A 20,430-nucleotide genomic window follows, 5' to 3' on the forward strand; every position below is an offset into this window, starting at 1 on the left:
CTTGAGGGTGCTATATTTTAGCATATACATCAACAAAGCCAACATTTGTTCTGTTAGCATGCCTAAAAGATAATCTTTGGCTGTGAAGAAACTGGCCAATAGTTTCCTTAACAGTATTCATGTTCTCCATATAAAATACAATAATATATTTTTTGATGGTAAGCACTGGAGTCATCGCTGATGCAATTTTTAAGGTTCAAAAAATGACCATTCATGCTTTTAATTTCGATGGTCCCCTTACAGTGGCTATAAACGTAAAAACTACATAATATCATGCAGCAGCTCAAAGTCAAATCCTGGCTTCATCCACAGGCAGGAAACTGGAGAAAGCAGTGGCACACCTGGATATTTTTCCCATGACATTTTCTTTAAACCTTCATATGAAGCATTTTTGAAATTCAATTCCTAGCCTTGGTTATAATTCAAATTCGGAATTTATCCAGGATAATATAACCCAGGACTAAGAATCTTAAACAGAGTGTAAAACATCTTCATAAGTAGTTAGTTTAATAATAATAAAAAAATCCATTCAGTTTTGTAAGAATGGAGTTTTTAAATGATGTTTCACACAGGGCCATACACGAAACATTAAGGATGACAACAGCATAATAAAAATTTATCATCAAGACAAAGAATTCATTTGGAGTTTGATTACATACTATTGTACAAGAATGGAAGACAGCTGCAACACTATCACTAAAACCTACCAAGCTTTCATTTTTAATTTGCTAATTGAGCAAATGAATATTCATGATCTCAAACTTGTAGCGGTTCTGCAGTTCATTTCTCAGCAACATGGTTTTCAACACTGCCATAAAAATCCAGACTAGCAGAAAATCTCAAAGAAAACTAGCAGACTGTTTAAATTTCCCTTCTTCACACATTGCCTCATACTCCCTATGCAATACAATACTATACTGATGACCCTACTCAGATTTAAATTCATGTCCTTTTTAACAGGGAAATCTATTGACCACAAAATAAATTTATCCTTTAAACCTCTGTATTAATTTTATCTTTTTCTGATTCCCCACAGCTGGGATAACTGACTGTGTTTTTTTTTGTGTGAGAGGATGGCACTTGCAGTTGCCCACTATTTTTCTACTACAAGCAGAAAACAAAAACAGTAAAATTACTGAACATAGCACATCTGCAATGATAATTCTGTCTAATGATTGCTTAAGATTGGAAATAATTTTAGATTACTTTCTTAATGGATTCAATACAAAGCATTGGATTAAGGTTTACTATCAAAACCACTTCTAAGAAAAAAAATGCACAACAAAAAATGAGTGCTTTAAACAGTGTAATTTGAAAAGATTTTTTTTTTGTCTGTAAGTTACTCAACTGTCAAATATAATGTTATAGGTATTTGTTACCATAGCTTTTTAACCACAAGGTTAAAAGCTATGTTGTGGGACATGCCGAAAAGATAGAATTTCCAAAATCTCTGCTGAATTTGTAAGACTGTGATGAATTTCACTGACAAAAGGGCTTGCATAAGTACAATTTATGCTATTCCAAAACCAATTTAAATATAGAAAATAACTCATTGGTTGGGATTGACATTTGCCGTGCAAAATCCATCACAGCAGATGTCTCAATTCTCTGAGACATTTTCTTCAGGAAAGACAGATAAAGTACACCGGCTAGATACTCACAAATTATTGAACTTGAATTAATTTGGTATACCTCATCTATCATATTTACATAATGCTCCAGTCCTGCCAGTACATCCTGCATGATGTACAGAAAAGAGCACTTGACTAGAGTGAACAGAGCCTGCATAGGAGCACAGAGAAACCCTACTTGCATTAGACAAACCTCCACTTTTGGCAGCAGTGAATTTCAAGTAAACTTCAGGGAGCAGCTGTACGTGGTTACGGGCTTGTTTACATGTAGGTTTCCCATTTCACTTTTGCATGTGATTTTTAAATTGCTTTTGCTTAAACTGGAAAAAAAAAAAAAAAAAAAAAAAAAAAAAAAAAAAAAAAGGTTAGTGTGATACAAAGGAACTTTGCATTTTTCATTTTAAACTAAAAGTCAAGCTACATTTCAATGAATATAGGCATGTCTATGCAGTCGACCAAACCAACTTAATGATTGATTCAATCTTCTGTACAAACAAGGATAAAACCTGAAACTAATTATCCCTGACTATAGTCAGCGTTCCTCGACTTTTTTAGTTCCCAGACAGCAAAAGTATGGCAACCAAAGAGTAAGAGAGTGTATTGCTACAGGAATTTCTGTTTGGTCCAAAGATATTTCTATTGCATTTACAAACAAAAAACAATCAAAAGAATGTTTATGGCTACAGAGCACAAAAAAATATCTACCAACAAAAATATATTTGTACCAAACAGAATCCTAAAATCCTGTCCTGTGGTTCACTAGTATATTCATGTACAAGCATAATTTTCTCTAGCAACATAACAGATGGGCTCAACTACTTTTTCAACTGCATCATGACTTGTGTTTCACAGCCAGGCACACCAAGAAACCAGCAGTTATGGAGGGGGGAGGTTGTGAGATATGAGGGACAGCATTGTTTCCATTATCTTGCACTGAACAGCAAGTCAGAACTCCTATTCTGCAATCTTCTAACTTGACTGAGAGATTCTAGTTGTCCAAAAGTTTTCTCCAACTCTCCTGCTATTCTAAACCTTCTCTACTTTCCTGCAAGATCCTTCTTCTAGCTAAAGTAATATCCTCCACAAGTTCAGCTGAAAATTTTCTCTCCTTGAGCCTATCTACTTACCTCATATCTAAACACCTTCATAAATAAAACTACTATGCAATTCAGCCAGTATTAAACATTTTGGACAATCTAACTACATGAAAATGAGAAATGCTGTGGCACTGCCCCTGTGGTGTGCATAGTCCCCTTGGCACAGCAAAATCCTGATTCTTCTGTCCCGATTTCAAACCTTTGTCCTAGCTTCTGTCTTGTTTTTATTTTACCTTAAATACAACTTTTGTTGTATGGCCACCATCCAATACACTCCACTGAATTTGTGCTCTGATTTGTGCTCTGATACCCAGCCACTACAACTCTCCTCTTAGAATAGTTCCTGCATCACCTCACCTACAAATCATCCATCTTCCCTTTCATCCATATTTTGGGATTGCTCAGTCTTCTGTAGCTTCCCTTTACTTGCCCTTTGCTTAAGGTATATAGATACAAAATGCGCATGCATAAATATAGAATATAGAAGTAAGTTACAAATGGGCAAGTATGTTTTGGTGTTGGTTTCTTTTTGTTTGTTTGTTTTTTGTTTTTGTTTCCTTAGAGACAAACTAAAGACACTAACAAAGAAACTGTTATGGGACTAATATTAGCTATTTAGAAAGCTGCATTTAGTTCTAAATACCTTGGTACATATCTTTGGTATAATGTCCAGCTCAACATTATTATAATAACAGGTGCACACCTCTTTGCACAAATGGTTATGCAGTAGAAAACCAGAACCTTTCAGTTAGAATAGGAGCTCATGAGATTTTTGATACGCCTTAGCTTTATATGGGAGTTTATCCTACAATCTCTTGAAAACCATATGAAAACAGTTCTGAACAAAAGGACACTTAAATTAGCTTTGTTCTTGAAGAAAGTCCTTTTGTACCAAGAAAATGAGGTTGTTTTTTTTTGTGTGTGTGTGTGTGTGTGTGGTGGTTTTGTCAGTCTCCTGGAAACTGCAAGGACAATACCAACAGAACTTGCAAAAATCCCCATGAAATTCTGAGAGAAGTCAGTATAGTAAACGGAATAAATGTTTGCAAAATTTGTTTAGAAGATACACTACAACTTTCATTGTAGGTTTCTGTTTCAGACTTTTGCCTTCAGACTTAGTTCTATTGCACTGGCATAATCCAGCCAAAAGACAAAGATTGGTGGGATTAGTATCAGGCACCCAGACACTACTTATTTGTGCTGTGTTACATACCACAACATGCAGGAGGCAGAAAGGATTGGTTGCAGGTGTAAAGCTTCAGTTACAGAAAGGCTACCCAGTTGATTTATTAATATAAATTAATTTACAAGTGTATGTGCATGTATGCGCATGTGTTTCCACAAAAAGTGAAGTATGGCTGTGAACCCTTTTTAGATAGATTTCTCTGCATTCAACAGTTCATCACTCCTATATTGGTATAATTCAATCACTGAGATTTTTTTATTGTAAGGTATGATCATACAGATAAAGGTTAAATAGGTTTACATTTTTCAGACTATTATTTTTCAGATTAAGGCTTTTTCAGGACACTTAAATCATATCAAACTCCAGGAACCTTTTACAATGGTGGTCACTGTCTAGGTGGACCCAAATTACCTGGAAGGACTTCCTGACAGTCCATTATCTAACCAGTAAATATACAATCATGTTAGTAACCATGTAAAGTGTATCCTAATGTATATGTTAGAGGATAAAACCAACAAACATTTATGGGAGTAATAATAAGAAAAGATATTATGGAATAACCAGTTAATTCTAATCCCACTGAAACCTTTACATGTAGTATTACACTTTCTGCTTTATTTTACTCTATAGAATAGGAAACAATTTATTCAGTGGCTCGCTACCCTTTAACTGCAGTTATGGGAAAAAAAAAAAAAAAAAGCATTGAGCTGACAGTCAATATTCTTGATGATACAGACAACTTCTAGATATTGCTCATTCCCACAGCACTAGAAGAAGAGCATTTGTGGTCATGTAGCTAGACACAGAGTGCACTTTATTTCAGGAAGCTGTAGGTTTATCAGTTAATAGAAACTGAAGTTGATTTCCTCCTGAAAAGACTGTTAATTTAACAGGACAGCTGGCTTCCTCCTGTAAACCCTGAGAAATGACAGAGATGACAGAACAGCAGAAAACAAAACAAATCAGCGGATCAAGTAATCAAAAGACACATATCTCTGAATAAGATGTTTGAATGGCTGCTATGAAGGCTGCTATGCGGGAAAGCATTATTTGTTGCCCTGTGCTCAGTCTTTATAGGTTAAGTAATGGGTATCCTGAGTATCCTTTGATTTGAAGGATAAATTAACTATGCTGCTCTGTATTTCCAGCATAGTTTAAAGTAAAGATGGTGCTGAATATTCATTATGTTCATGAACATTGTCCTAAAGGGGATGTTTTTAAGGTAAGTCAGAAGCAGTTAAATGTACAGAAAGGAAATTTGCAGGAAATATATATCAGCATATTTCTGAAACAAAGCTGACACTACAAGAACAAAGTTGGGAAATTGTTAAATATTTGTTTTGTTTGTTGATGGCAGAGGGAAAATATGTAATCTCTTTATGAAATAATTAAGAGATACAGTAGAAGAATTGGTAAGTTTTACTATCACTGGGCTCTGATTAAAGTAGGCAATTACTATGATGATTTCTGGCCTTTCAGTGTATGCATTGCCTGTACCATACAAATATCTATTTGAATACAAGCTATTTGTCATAGCCCTACATACTTGTTAATCACCTGAATCAATGTAAAGGCAGTACCTTGAAGTATAAAGTCAAACACCCAACATCTTTCACAACACTCATCTGTATTGCCTTCTACTCATGTTCTGAGCTCCTATTATAACACTAATATGGAAATTCTCAAGTGTACTAGTAAATAGAGCTAGAAGTCTCTCCTGATGAAGTATATTTGTGGCTTTTAGTGTTACAGGAAGTGTTTTCTGTTTGGTCAGTAAATTCTATCTCCATGAATGATTTCATACAAATAAACAGATTATATTTCAGGTTTGTGCTTCAAATACTGGAAAATCATTAAGTAAACAAGCATGGAATATGAGAGTGTATTTTCTTCAGTAGAATACACCTGGCAAGGTCTTATAAAAAAAAATAATTTTATTTTCCAAGACAAAATTAAACGATGCTATAAGCTTTCAGAATTCTTCAGTGACAGACAAATGAAAGCCGGCTATTTTAGACAGTAAAAAAAAAAAAAAATGCTTTGAAGGAACCAAATCAGTGGATACACGAAAGAGAGAAGCACATTTTACAGACCTTCTGAGCTAGCAGTCACATTTGGATAATTGTATTCTACAGCCACCCATGGACTTATCCTCCAGAAACACGGGAAATCCATTTTTGATGCTATGTTATCCCATGGCAGTTAAAAAGCTCATGATTTTATATGCTTCCATAATATTTGCCCTTTATTACCTTGTTTTATAACTGAAAGCTCCTAGTGTATTTGCATGCTATAACCCAGTCACAACATTGATTATTCTGATAACCTTTCTCTTTACCTTTTATAGAGATCCTCTGTGTTTTTTTTGACTCAAGAGACCTACACAGCATAAAGTTACAGTTATAGTTACATATTTCCTAATACTCTTAATTGCTTTATGAATGTTACAAGGGACTAACCAAATGCTTCTTAAATGCCTGTCGCTGCACATGTTTTTGATATACATATTTTTAGGATTATTTTTCCCTCACATTCATCATTTTGATTTTCATAGCTGTGCTTTTAGCTTCCATGTAATTATCTCATATCTTAGCAGCGGACAAATCTTCTGTGGGTTTTAACAGTCAGGGTCTAATTTTGACAAATATGAATATTTTCAAGTCTTTGCTAAATGTTGCCATTAACTCTTTCTTCTAAGTGAGCTGCAATAGCACATGACCTATGAGCTCCACATGTGTACCATGTCCCTACGATTCTACAATTCTAGCAGAGTTGCGAGGCATGATTTTATAATACAAATATATATATATATATATATAAATAAAATAAAAATAAAATTATTCTTCTATAAACTCTCATATGTATTTCCAATTTTCTTATTACTGTGTTTACCTCAGAGAAAGTCAGTTTACCTTGGAGAAAGTTAGACTATCTATTTTGTAGAGCTCAAGAAACACAGATGGTTTTACAGCCTGATGAGGTATTTGTCACATTCTTTCCTCTGGCACTTGAAGATTTTTTTTAGGAATAGATTATGTACTAGAGCAAACAGCAACTTCAAAGTTCTTTTTTTTTCTTATGTGATCTGTATTACCTTGCTTCCTTTACCCTGACAAGGTCTTGTGTTCCTGGGATTAAGCTTCTGTTGTGAGTTTTCACTGCAAAAAGCAGTAATTTATTAAATTTTATACACCTGCTATCTGCATGCTTGCCAATAGGATAAGTACAAGTCTATTTGCAGGCAACTGGAGTTTTCCATTATTCCTGCTTTCTGGGTCTGAAGTCTCTCAATCTGTTGCAGTCTCTAGCATTTTAGTGAGCAGATGAAAAGGCAACAAAAATAGAAAAAAAAGGAGAGAAGTACTGTTAGCAATTATACTGATGATCTCTAATGTGTTAATGTTATATTGCCTCTAAGTGCAATCCCATTTCACCTTTTTGGAAAATCTGCAAAGAAACTAATGTACCTAATGAAAGTCTGGAAAAATATGAAAACACCAAAATCAGCATTTACTGAAAGACAATAAAGAACAATTACTGAAAGACTGGTGATGGAGTGAGATATCTTCATCCTGACAGTAAGAAATAAAAAGAAATTTGGAAATAAAAGTGGCCATTAAGTATTCCCCAGTGGGCCAAGTTTGGTGTGTAAATAAGTTTCTGAAATTAAGCCAGAAGAATTCCTGACAGTTCTGTGTCACTAATAAGTTAATGTACTTTGCATTTTTGTGGACTTTTCAGTTTTAAGATTTAAAAGCAATTAACTATTCTGTAGAATGCTTCTGAGAGCTAAAACCACTTTATCACTGAAGGAGAAGCTGAGGAAAACAGTTCTTGATTTGCCACATAATGCACAAATGGCTACCTGGAACATTAAAATGAAGAGGAGGGGCGGGGGAATGGAGGGGAGAGAAAGAAAAACAAGACAATTATTAACATTTTACTGTGTTTGCTTTATTTAAAAATTAAACATAAGAACTATGTGAAAAAAAAAAAAAAAAAAAAAAAAAAAAAAAAAAAAAAAAAACCTACACAATTCTTTAGGCTAGTAAGAGTACTCCAACTGGAAAAAGATGGCCAGTACATTATCTCATTCATCTGCTAAAAAATTAATTTTGAAATCAGAATCAATTCCTTCTCATCATCTCCGTAACAGGTCATTTATTTGCCTTGAGGTTCTGCTTCTCAGTGATGCTCAGGGTCGTATCTGGTTTGCTCTAAGCAAAGCCTGTGTCTGAGAGCGCAGCCTGCCTGTCTGTGGGAGTAAAACCTGGATAGCTCAGGCTGAGGTAATTCACTCCCCAGCAAGGATGAAAGTCCGCTGTCATGTCACAGATACCGTCGATGGCTCCTGAGCTTCCGTCTGTGTTTACTGCAGGTGAACCAGAATAAAGAGCACAGCCCGGAGCTCCCTCCCGGCCGCAGCCTGCCGCTCGCTCGCTAGATGTCGCCGCCGGCTGCCGCGGAACATGGCGCTCCTGGCGCCGGCCGCCATGTTGGGCGCGAAGCCGGCGGCACAGCTCCGCGGAGAGCCCAGCCGCTCGCCGACTCCTGACCCGCTCCCTTCTTTTTGCCTTCCGCTGCTCTGCTGTCATCGCTGACACCTCATCTCATGCACTCCGCCGCCGATCTGCGAAAAACCCGCAAAGGCCGGGCGCCCAAACAGCTCCCGTGCAGGCACCTTAACGGGGTGTAGGGCAGCAGGCAGCTGCTCCTCGTGAGAAGGGGCCGTGCCCGATGGGGAGGAGTGAGGTGCAGATGGAGGACTTTGGAAGTCCCCCTCGACTTTTGGGCACTGTTGCTTTGTGAGGTTTGGCCTGACACATTGAACGCCGTCATGGCAGCCCATGGGAGGATGGCCAAGTCACACAGGCACTGGAAGGTTTAAGTAGCTCCCATCCTGGAGACTCCACTTACATAAATTAAAATAAAAATAAATTCTGGCCAGATTTAGCTGAACTAAACATTGAAATTTGGGGATTAGACTGGACTGGACTTTTGTAAACCATTTTCCTCTCAGCGATATGCATCTCTCGTAGGAGCATCACAGCCCTCATTTCAGATACTCAGCACAGCTTATCAAGGGTTCACTGGTATATTGTACACATCAGCTCATGGAAACTTTGAATAAAAAGACTGTATAGGACTGTAGGCAAGCATGCTTCGTTGATTTCTCACCCATCATGGCACTGAGCCTGGAAAGTGTTCATGAGAATACAAAGGCAGGTGGGCACCTATTGAGATTGATTTTAATAGTTATTTTGTGGAATATCCTGGAATTCTTTCATGAATTAACATTAGAGATTATAAATAAATAAATAAATAAATAAAATTAAAAGATTAGTATGGGCCATGCCAGACATTGCATAATATATCAGTTAAGAACTGGATTCTGAGGTATTCGTTTTTTCTCATTTCATCTGTATGCGCAGTATCTCCGACACCACATTCCTACACTAGTCTTCGAATCTGCCATGCTGTCTTTTTAAAAATGCTTCCTTAAAACCCTGACAGAAGAGCTAGTCACTGTATTCACCAGTAGTCATTCAGTTTTTTTGTATCGCTTTTTCATCCCAAGCCATAGGCCATGGGCTTTGAGACAAGAGTTAATAAAACACACAAAATAACAGCAATAAAAATTCCATTTTATTGCAACTATTTTAATCACACTCTCCCTGGATTTTGTTTGTTCACAATGATTCTTCACAGTGTCATTGGATGTGTCATAGCATTGTTATTACTAAATTCAAATATATGTGAATCTTTCATTTGTTTAAACTTTAAGCTCATTGATTAGCACCGTGGATGTACGTAGGTTATTAATTCTACACAGGCTAACAGCTAACTCATGTTGTATAATGAATTTATCATAACAGTGGAAACTGTATGCATAGTTAAATACTGTTTTGTGTTTGCTCCAATATGTCTTGAAGAAATAAAGGTAACAAACACCAACAAGAAGTTAAACCATTTGAATATATCTGTAGTAGCTACATTTGAAATAATTGGTTTAGGTTTTCTCTGTTTCAGTGAGAGTCTGGTTCTCATGATTCTCTGGAGTAGATCAAGTAGTTGTACCCTGATGTACCTATTTCTCTGTATCGATCACAATGGAGACTGTGGGTGTGTAGTTTAGCTACTACATAGATATTTCATATCTAAATTATGTGGGATGAGTTCATTCCATTCAGTTGTCTTAAGTGGTTGAGCCTGTGCATGAAAGAGATTATGTTGTCATTGCAAATTATTATAATGAAAAATGAGGGAAAGATTATGTGAAAAGGAGTCCAGAATTTTTCTTTTTGTGACAAGTTGTTGCTGGCCTAAAACCATTTCCACAGAATGTGTTTGCCTGTTCCTTCTTAACATACAGTAGGTTTATTTGTAAGTATGTTGTAAAGATTACAAGTTTGTCTTAAAAACCAATTTACTACCTGGATTAAGTCTTCATACTTTGTCCAAGTTTAAAGCTTTAAAATATATATGTAGGGAAAAGAAAAAAAAAAAAAAAAGGAAAAAAAAAAAAGGTACACTTTGCTTCTGTTTACATTCTCTTTAAAATGCTTTAAATAAGCAAAAGGCTGAAAATATTTTTATAATTGTAATGAATGAATTTGCATGGTACAAATTGATATTATTCATAAAGTAAACCACATGGCCCAGGAGTGATTCAGCCTGTTACATATTAGAAGTTTTTAAAGGTCAGCAAAAATAAAAGTAGGCTCTACCTTCTGAAGACAACAGGTAAGATAATAAGATAATAAGCAAACAGCAGAATATAAAATAATTAATTAAAACTAGTGTGTACATAATCGATGGGAAAAATAACAAGATGAATTGTTTCATCACTCCTTTTGTGGTCTGCAGTTAGACAGATACCAGAAGGGAGGAGGGAGAGAAGAATAAATTTGATCATCTTGGGCACTGTATTTACTGTCTCCAAAGGCTCATGATTCACTGTGGTGCTACTGATACTGCCTGTCTTTACCTTGCAACGCATAAACATGATCGTCTCTGCTGGCCTCAGCACAGCAACCAGAAAAGTGAAATTACTGCCCTTATTGTCATCTCTTTCCATATGATTCTTTCTTCTCCATCATGCTTTTTCTGTTTCCTAGTATTGAAATGATCCATCTGTTTAAAAAGAATCCACTTAAGTGAATCAAGACAGCATCTCTGAAGCATTGCTGTAAAGAAACTAGACGCAAAAGTTTAAACTTCTGAATGGTATTGGAGATTTGTCAGCTCCTGGAGTAGCTACAGTGATTATATGCAGTAACATTTTTCGTCTTTCATTTTCTCTGCTTTTCTTTTGTGGGCATGTTTTTCTCTTATATTAAAGCAGTTAAGAATGCAGTTGAATAGCGGCAGCTGCAGCACATCTCAGATAACTTCCTGATTTCCCAGAAAGGAAATTTGTGATCATCTTTAATACCATATAAAGTCTTGACAAGCTAATTTTTTTTTCCTCCCTATAAAAAATTGTTCTAAGTAGAGGAGTAGAGAACAAGGAGATCTGTTAAAAAGTCTTACTTAAAATTTGTAATAACAATTGTTTGTGAAGGGGTATCAGTCCATAAAAACCCTAAACATTTTTAATTGTTGTGTAGTTAAAATGATAATAATGATAATAATTCTGTAACTGCTATTTATTCTGAAAGTATTAGCATACTGGGATCGATTTTTTTTTTTTCTTGGGGGGGGTCACCTGTGATTAATTTTACTGACACCATTATAACAATTGTATGATCATTGGATCCCAACTTCAGTACTTAAGAGCAATGTAATGTCATAAAAGGCACAGGCATACTGCGACTACATGCTGCTGTTTCTGGATACATCCTGTCACTATTCTTTTTCCTGTATTTACAGTAGCATATATTGACTTTCGTCATCAGTGTTCATGATTTAACACAACTCTTTCCTTCGTGTTCTTTTACAGATAAAACCTGCTATGTCCAGCAGTGCCACTCCAATTGTCTGTATAATTTTTTTCCATTGTGTCAACAGTTTAGTCTGCATGCAACAGCAGTCTTGGATACATGAAAATGTTCCAACAGATGCAAAGCCAAACTAGCACAGAAAACTGAAAATATTAATTCTCAGAATTCTGCCATTGTAATTTTGAGACAACAAATGAGTTGTAATTCCATCCACACCCCTGGTTTTGCTCTGATATTTTGAATACCATATAATTTCAGCTTTTCTGCAGCCACGGTTACAAAATAAAACATCTCCTTTGGCTGCAAGAAGACTAAGAGTTCTGTATTTCCATTATTGAATGATATTTTCCTGTCACAAAACAATCACAATCTAGTTGCAGAGGAGATTATGTATGCTTCGGAAACTAGTGGGAAAAATCAAGCATTATTCATTTATAAAAATAAGGTAAGCAATCATACACAATTATACATACATAACAGTATAAATGCTTATATTTAACAGCAGTGGTGAAGTGTCTTATGTTCCCCACTTTGATGCTAATTTAACTGAGACATTCATAGTAAGCAGTATTTTTCTTATCCCAAGATCTGAACTGACAGCATTTTAAGGTCTTTTTGACAAGAAACATGCAGACATCTGACTTGGACACAAGCAGTAGAATAAAGTATTCAAAGGGGTAAGGTCTCCTCTGCCCTGTACAACATTCATCTCCAATAACCAGTCTGAAAGACAAGTGTAGAGGAGTCAGAGGGCTTGGGCACAAAGGTCTCTGTCCAGTGGCTTGTCTCATTTGATTGAATGATCTTTTTCTTTGCTATAATGATGCTGTCCCACACTGCAAGAAATGGGTAATGATGACAGTGCCTGCTTCACATGAGCAGGTCTGGGGCAGGGCTTTGGCCTTCCTCTCAGTCCCTTATGCAGTTACAGGCACTGCAGCACTGGCTCACTCTGCCCCGTTTTCACTGCTGTTGTCACCAGGGTGCTTTCTGTCATTCCCTTTTCTGTAAGTCATAGATCAGTCTTTGAAGTTTTTTGGTTTCTTGCAGAGATATCAGCAACATACATTATGCCTAGCCCATGATCATGTCCATTTCTTGTTCAGACATGATGCTGAACTGAACTACAAAGTATCTGTACATAAAAATGTGTAAAAATCTATATCAAAAGATATTCATGTGAATACACAGATAGCTGGCATAAGCAGAGCAGCATGTCTATCAAGCTCTTCTTTCTTCCCATGTGGTGGTGATACCAGCCAGGCTCCTTCCCTGGAGCTCCCAGGCTGTGCTGAATTTGATCACCAGAACACCACTACTATGAGCTCCTAATTTTCACAGGTACAGACCATAAAACCTGCAAATAACTTAAAAAAAAAAATAAAAAATAGAGCCCTATATTATACATTTCTTAAAAATGCTGTCTTTCTTTTAAGAAAGATAATTTAAATTATGGGGCTCACTGAGATGGACATATATACCATAATACCCAGCAGCTTATATTGGTTTTAAGTATAGAACAGGAAAAGCACTTTCCCTATTTGCTCATCCAAAAAGGCAAGTGTAACTGTATTCCCAGATTGATGTAACACATACCAGGAAACAATTTAATCTTCAGTCATCTAAATGGGAAGCAGGTGGTGTTTTTCTCATTCCAGTTTTATCCAAAGTTCTCTGAGCTATTTCCTATTTCCTCCTGAGAACAGCAGTGAGTTGGTATTATGGGATTTGCTGTAGTAATTTAGGGAGTTTGTTATTATTTTTTAAGGGTTTTTATCTCAGAGTTTTACAAAGTGTTCAAAGGGCTTTAATTGTAAAATTACTTAAATTTAAAATTTAAAAGTAATTCTATAATTACTTTTTATTTACTGCATTTTTATCTTTACTTTAAATAACCTATAATTTTGGTGGTAGTGGTATCAGTTTTTTTATCACGTCTCTTGGTTAAGTAATGTCATGCAGACATACAGAAAGGGAAGAGTCATACCGTCTTGAGAAATCCTTCAATATCCATGATTGGAAAGACCCCTTTACAAACTCAGACGGAGCTGTAGAGTAAGGTTTGTCTATCCAGCAAAGGAGTGCAGGGGGAAAAAATGAAAGCTGAGAAGGAAACATAAGTTAGCAGGGGCGCCCCATGTTTTAAGACTGCTCATGATAAAACAGCTCAAGAAAGTATTCCTGATGGAGCTACTTCCATTCTAAGTTGCTAATAATAATATTTTTACTTAGGGGACTTTATTGTTTACTGGCTATCCAGATGAAAGGTAAATAGTAGAGGTAATAAAATGTGTTCTGAAGACATAGGTGTAGAAACCTATTCCACACATACAACTTATTCTCTTTAAAAGAGAGCCTTAATTGCATCATCTTTTTGTCAGTCAGAGACTTTAAGCTTAAGAAATCCTGACAACAGCTCTTACAGATGGGCCTAGGAGAGCATCTGTTTCCCCTTGTAGATACTTGGTAAAAGCTCCTGTGCTCTAACCCTCTTCCTCCAGACACTTCTTTGCTGAGGCTGCTAGTGCCAGTTGTCCGCCAAAGCTTGCAGCAAGGTGTTTCTGTATCTCAGCAGAGTTGTTGCATGTCTTAAAATATGATATAATAGACTGCCCCTGAGGAAAATGCCTCTATTGTGTACAGTTAAAGAAACTCTGAATCTTGTAGAGCACATTATCAAATGATATTACAACAAAAATGTAAGAATTCAGTTTCAAGAAATACACAAGTGATTTTATTTCTCTAAACTGGAGAGTTATGTAATGCAGTATAAGATAGCCATTTGTTATACATTCTTTGATTTAAAAAGATGCAGCTCCATTGCATACTGCAAGCATCATTACCAAAATAATACCCAACAGAATCATCTAATATTGTATTTTTATTATTAATTTGAACCTGCTGGAAAATGCTTATATTTACAGAAAACTGCAAAAATGCAAGGCTGTAGAAAATGACATAATTGTTCTCAAAGTTCAGACTAGAAGTAGGAATACAGGAGCCTTTTCAATTGTTTTCCATATATATATTTATTTTCTGGTAACAAAGCAATACTGAGTTCATCAAGGCAGGTTTTATAGTGGGTTTTACATGAATGAAAAATAGTATCATAAGCTGTGAAGCTGCAAGTCTGAAACGAGCAGTTTTTCATCATAACTGAAGCAATACAGCAGGAAAAATCATGTAAAGATATGATTAATGATTTCCTCTTTATACAAAAAGGAGAAATGAGTTAAAGAAAGCAATTTCACATATTAAACATCAGTCAGAGTTTTGCCCTGACACCTCTAGAGCCAACTTTTTAGCCATGCTCATTTATGTGAAAAATGTATTTGTACTCCCCCTTAAAGAAACAGCAGAAACTAACATTTTGGAGGGCATTTTGGAGGGAATGTACATATATGTGAATATGTTTAAATAAATCCATGAAATTTATATCTGTGAAGGGAGAAGACTATTATTTGGGTAAGAAAATGCAAAGCTGGCCTAAGATTCCACTGAGAGTTGCACAGATTGATTTTCGTTATTTGGGACATATGGGTATTTTGTCAGACTACATGTTGGTACGTGCATCTTTTCCTTGTATATCCACAGTTGCTTCTGATCCACTCATTCTGGTTAAAATATATGGTTGGTTTTGTCTTTTCTTCCTCAAGTAGAAATAAACTATAATTCCAGCTACAACTATAGAAAGGGCTAGTACAACAAGCAGCCATGTAATGCCAGTGGAAAGTGCTTTCTCCATTTTCTCTCCTGTAAGTGGATGAAATGGAATCAATACCTTTTATTTTAAGAGATTTCAGAATCCATAAAAAACAAACAAACAAACAAACAAAAAACAACACTAAACTAAAAGTCAGAAGAATGCAATAAGCATTAGAATTTCCCTTCAACAAGTTGTTGTTACCATCAAAACTGAATAAAATATAATTAATCATGTCTACTCATAAAACAATTTAATTCAGAATCTCTTGTATTTCCTATACCAAGATACAGATGAAGTTTATGAATTTTTATTTTTAAATACTCTCAAAAACAATATTTAGAAACTATATAATTATTTTCTTGTTATATTTGAGTTTCTCCTTAGTTCTACTTAAAAGGAAGTCTACTTACCTGTGTTTTCTGGTGACATCTCTGTCTTTTCAGGAGCTTTTGGAAGGAAAAGAAAATGTTTATTCTGAATGCTTTAGAAAAATGAGGCAATTTAAAATTCCAAAGTCTGGATGCTCTTGAGAATTACCCGTAAATCCACCTGCTCTCCCAGGGCAATGGAGCTAAGCGTGTGTAACCTCTAATACAATGCTTTGCACTTTCTTCTAAAAGCATCTGACCTCCTCAGTCAAGATACCCAACAAGAAATGAAATTATAGTCAGTTTTCTGTTACTTCCAAAAGTGTTTTCAAATATGTTTCTTTCGAAGAAACAAACATGGTATCTATATTATTTTTTAGGTGTTTTCTGGAACAGGAAACATTTCCTGAATTAAGGTGTTATAAGTTAGGAATGTATCATGAGGAACTTTACATGAGCTGAAAAGGAGTTTATCTTCTTCTGTTGGAAACAACCACTCCTTGTGGATTTGGTTCGTATTTCAATTGTACTTTCTAAATGTATCAAGTAAGGGAAAGAGGAACAGAAATATGTAGTTTACCAAACAAAATGTTCATGTTCTCGAATACTTTCATTTAGTCTTCTTAGGTAATAAAACCCTTGAATTTTCTTGCAGGTGATCATTTTGGTATCAAGATATTATTAGCATTTTATTAAACTTGATTCTGCCACACTGATGTCACATATAATTCTACCACATGATAAGTGCCACAAGAAGGTATTTTATCAGTTCAAACGATAGTAATGAAAATAAGCGCCAAATCTGGCATTTATTATCAGACAGAGTTTTCGTTGCACTCATCAGAACAAGATTTTTCTGAGAATATATTCAGTTGAAATGAAAGAAAACTCACTGCTTTTGAACTTAGACTGCATGATAATTAATGGAAAATTGTAAGGAAAACATTCTTTTTATTAAAAATGAGTGGTGTCCCTCCATTCTTTTTGCTAAACATAGATACCTGAAGTATGCATGAGAGTAGCACGGGGCTGATAGTTATTTTATAGGACTTGCAGGAGCTGCAGACTTGTGAGGAGGCAGTCAGAAGCCACATGGGATATCCAGCTGTTCCTGAGACAAGTATTTGTATCCTGTTCTTCAGTATTTGGCAAATGAATGTTGCTATTGTAGTTTATTGGTTTTGCACATAAAGCTATAATATTTTACATTTTTACACGTTCTACAATATACAATTTAAATATATTACAAGACATTAATAGTCACAGTGTATTAGAAATGTTACTTACTTTTTGCTTTTTTACAGATATATCCTTTTCTGAAAGAACAGACATTGCTTTTCCAGTGCCCAGTCAATGCACAGACTTCTCCACAGTCTTTATACCTGTCGTTTGAAGGCTCTCCAGTTTGCCAGCTGACAAAATCCACTGCAGACTTTGTCCATACCCATTGTCCTGACGTTTAAAATGAGCATATACATATAAAACAATGCTTTAGACAGAACAGATTTTGATAGGGAAAATAAGAAAAATATAGTATGAATAGATTAATGTTTCAGTTACAGTTCTAAGTGCATGTAAACCTGCTTTGAAATAAACATATGTTTGATATATATTTATATTTTCAAATACACAAGTTTGTTTTCTTAATATAATGCATAGTCATTTTGTATGAAATATGAATATACGATTAAATATTGAAGATACTACCTCTGTCATTTTTCTTTAGCCCTATCCAAAAGTTCGGAGATTTTCCATGAAGAATCTTAATGGTTTCTGCCAGAAAGTTTGCTTCAGTATAGTCTCCTACTGATACCAGATCAGCAACTGAAAAGTATTAACAAAAAACATCACAATGTCTCATTTTCTTGCAGCTTAAGTCAAAAACTCTTAAAAGATATTACTGATTCTTACACATAATGTTCAGTAATCTTTTTATGGTTATTGTATCCCTATAATTGTATTTTGAGCAGGACTCTGAACTGTGTGGATGCCAGTCAGTATGAAGAGAGGAATTTTTGTTTAGTCTCTAGGTAATTTAGAGAAGAAAAACTGCTCTCCTACAATGCTTTTGGACAGGTCCAAGCACACCACAAACTGCAGGTAGGCTGAATGTGATACATATGATGTTGTCAGCACCATGCATCCAGCTGTCACCTGCCAGTGGCTAGGCAGCATTTTAGCAGCACTGTGCTATTAGAAATGTGAAGATGTCTAGAAATTGAGTTATACTTGTCATATATCCTAACAGCACAAAGCTGTGTTGTGTTCATCAGAAAATAATCACCTTCCTGGCCTGCCCAGGTAGTGTGTAGGCAAAAACATAGGAATCTAGAATATGGACCATCCAACTACATCTTTTATTCTGGTTACCAGGGTATTTGCAATTAAAAGAGTATCACTTAGAAATATGGTGTTGATATATGGGATGTTTCCTATTCTTACTCGCACTGAAATATATTCTGTTTCACAGTAATTCTCAGTTAACAGTGAAATCAGAGATGTGGAGTAGTGTCATCTCTCCTTTAATCTACATCTCTTCTCCCCAGATCACACATAGCAGTGGGGACTTTTCCAGAGAAGGAGCTGAACAGCTGAATGTGTTTTACTGGTTCATGGAAGCCAAGTGACTCTTCTATCTCATTTGTTGTCCAACCAGTCAAATCCAATTAATAAACTGTGCCCTGGAAATAACAAGAAAAACTTTCCTAGTTTATATCCTAGTTCACGCTGAGTGTGGATTCCCTCTTGTTTAGGGAAAGGAAGGTAACTGCAGTCTGTGCCTCTGTGGGATATTAAGTTTCTCTCTACCCAATCACAAATTCTCATAAAAATAGTAGGGATTTCTTTTTTTTTTTTTTTCTTCTGGTAATTGAGAAATCAAAGATGCCTCTGTATCTGACAAGGTTTAGCTCTGTTGCGAGACAGCATAAATATGGTTTTCTCAGAAAAGCAATCTAAAAGCATTGTTTGAAGTTTTAAAGTAATCTAAGACATTCTTAGCAATGTCACCCATTATTTCATCTATTTCATTGCATCTTTAATCTTTCTAAAACACAATACTCACCTAGTCGCATGCATTCCTGATGAGCTTGAGACCAGCTTTTTTTCCTGGTGGCCTCAAAGTAATAGCAGTGACCATGGAAAGGTACCCAAGATTTGTGTCCTTTTGATTCAGGGCATTTTCCAGGAAGCTGAGGGGGCTCAGTTGGAGCTATTACTGGTAAGAGATCAGGTAGTTGGAATCCAACAATTTTATAAGATTTGTGTTTCCCATTATATAAGTAAGGCAAAACTAAAAAGATTACATTAAGTTTGTCATCAGAGAAGAAATGAAGAATGTTGGGTTCATATGGCTTTGTTTGTGCATATATTTTACTTCATATTTGTTAATCAAGGTGATTAGGAAGATGCACTAGTCTATAAGAAGTATGGATTCTCTCTTATGACAATTTTTATAGTGACTAATCAATATAATATCCATCTGGTTTTCTGGCATAAATATTTGCCTAATTAGTTAAAACCACTATTTTTAAAATGGCTTTTGATACTATGGTCTCATTTTTTGACAGCATCAAAACCTTATAACAGAAACTATGATTATGAAAGAAAGTGTTGATATGACTTAACATGGCTTGCAGGATTTTTCATTAAACTGCATCCTGAATAAGTTCCATAGTGACTGATATAATAGGAAGATTTTGGATGAGAAGATAAATGCAGATGGAATGAAAATTAAATGTTCTGCCAAATTACATTTTCTTCCTGTGAGTCTTCCACAGTCTATTTCTTTCCCCATTAAGGAACATTCAGCTCTCAAATTAGATTTCCAGAATATTGAAGTAGACAGAGATATTATATATCAACTCTGATGATTTTTGTCAAATTACAGCTTCTTGGGATGTAATTTGGTATGTAATTTTAATGTTTCTAATGGTTCAAGATCTTCATAGTATTGAAGAAAACATAAGAATACTTAGATGAATTGTGAAATCATATTTATTCTAACTTCCACAGAAAGTTTGGGTGTTTGTACTTGAAAGTTCCTCAACGGTTTATTTAATTCATCCTTGTGCTAACAGGTGACAAGAAGTTGATATATAATATCATCATTTCTAGCAGATGTTTGTCATGGCTGTTCTTAACAACCTCTAGAGATGGAGACTCCCTGATCTGTTTTTATTTTGTGTTATGTATATTTTTGTCCTGTGTTAAAGGTTTTTGTACAGTTAAAATCTGAAGGCTTTCCTTTCTGTTTCCTTTAAGTCTGTCACTCCTTTTCCTACTCATACCAGACATAGGGAATAATTTAATTCCATTTCTTTAGGGCTCATTTTCAATAATTAAAATTGATTATCTGGTTGAATTAATTATTCCCAACAATTAATTGCCTGGTTTCTCTTAGTCTTTTGCACAAGCCCAGTTATAATCTTTCCTTATAATTCTTGTTTCCAAGTCATCTGAAAACCCTACTTTCAAACTTTTCTGTGTCTTAAACTGGA

General features: G+C 35.4%; 1 protein-coding gene across 4 annotated transcripts in view; it reads right to left on the reverse strand.

The window, feature by feature from the left end:
- Positions 1-14,719: 14,719 nt before the first annotated feature.
- Positions 14,720-20,430, reverse strand: part of LOC137852259 (macrophage mannose receptor 1-like) — a 34,269-nt gene continuing 28,558 nt past the window's right edge. For 3 of the 4 annotated variants that reach the window (XM_068673819.1, XM_068673818.1, XM_068673816.1), the window contains 5 exons: positions 18,996-19,148; positions 17,639-17,755; positions 17,219-17,383; positions 15,974-16,009; positions 14,720-15,610 (listed from right to left, as the gene is read on the reverse strand). In XM_068673819.1, the coding sequence (XP_068529920.1) occupies positions 15,411-15,610; positions 15,974-16,009; positions 17,219-17,383; positions 17,639-17,755; positions 18,996-19,148 (671 nt within the window). In that variant the 3' untranslated portion in view covers positions 14,720-15,410. The remainder of the gene's footprint in view (positions 15,611-15,973; positions 16,010-17,218; positions 17,384-17,638; positions 17,756-18,995; positions 19,149-20,430) is intronic. The other variant, XM_068673817.1, reaches the window with a different exon arrangement.

The sequence above is a fragment of the Anas acuta genome, chromosome 2 (genome assembly GCF_963932015.1).
Source record: "Anas acuta chromosome 2, bAnaAcu1.1, whole genome shotgun sequence".
NCBI classification, from domain to species: Eukaryota; Metazoa; Chordata; class Aves; order Anseriformes; family Anatidae; genus Anas; species Anas acuta.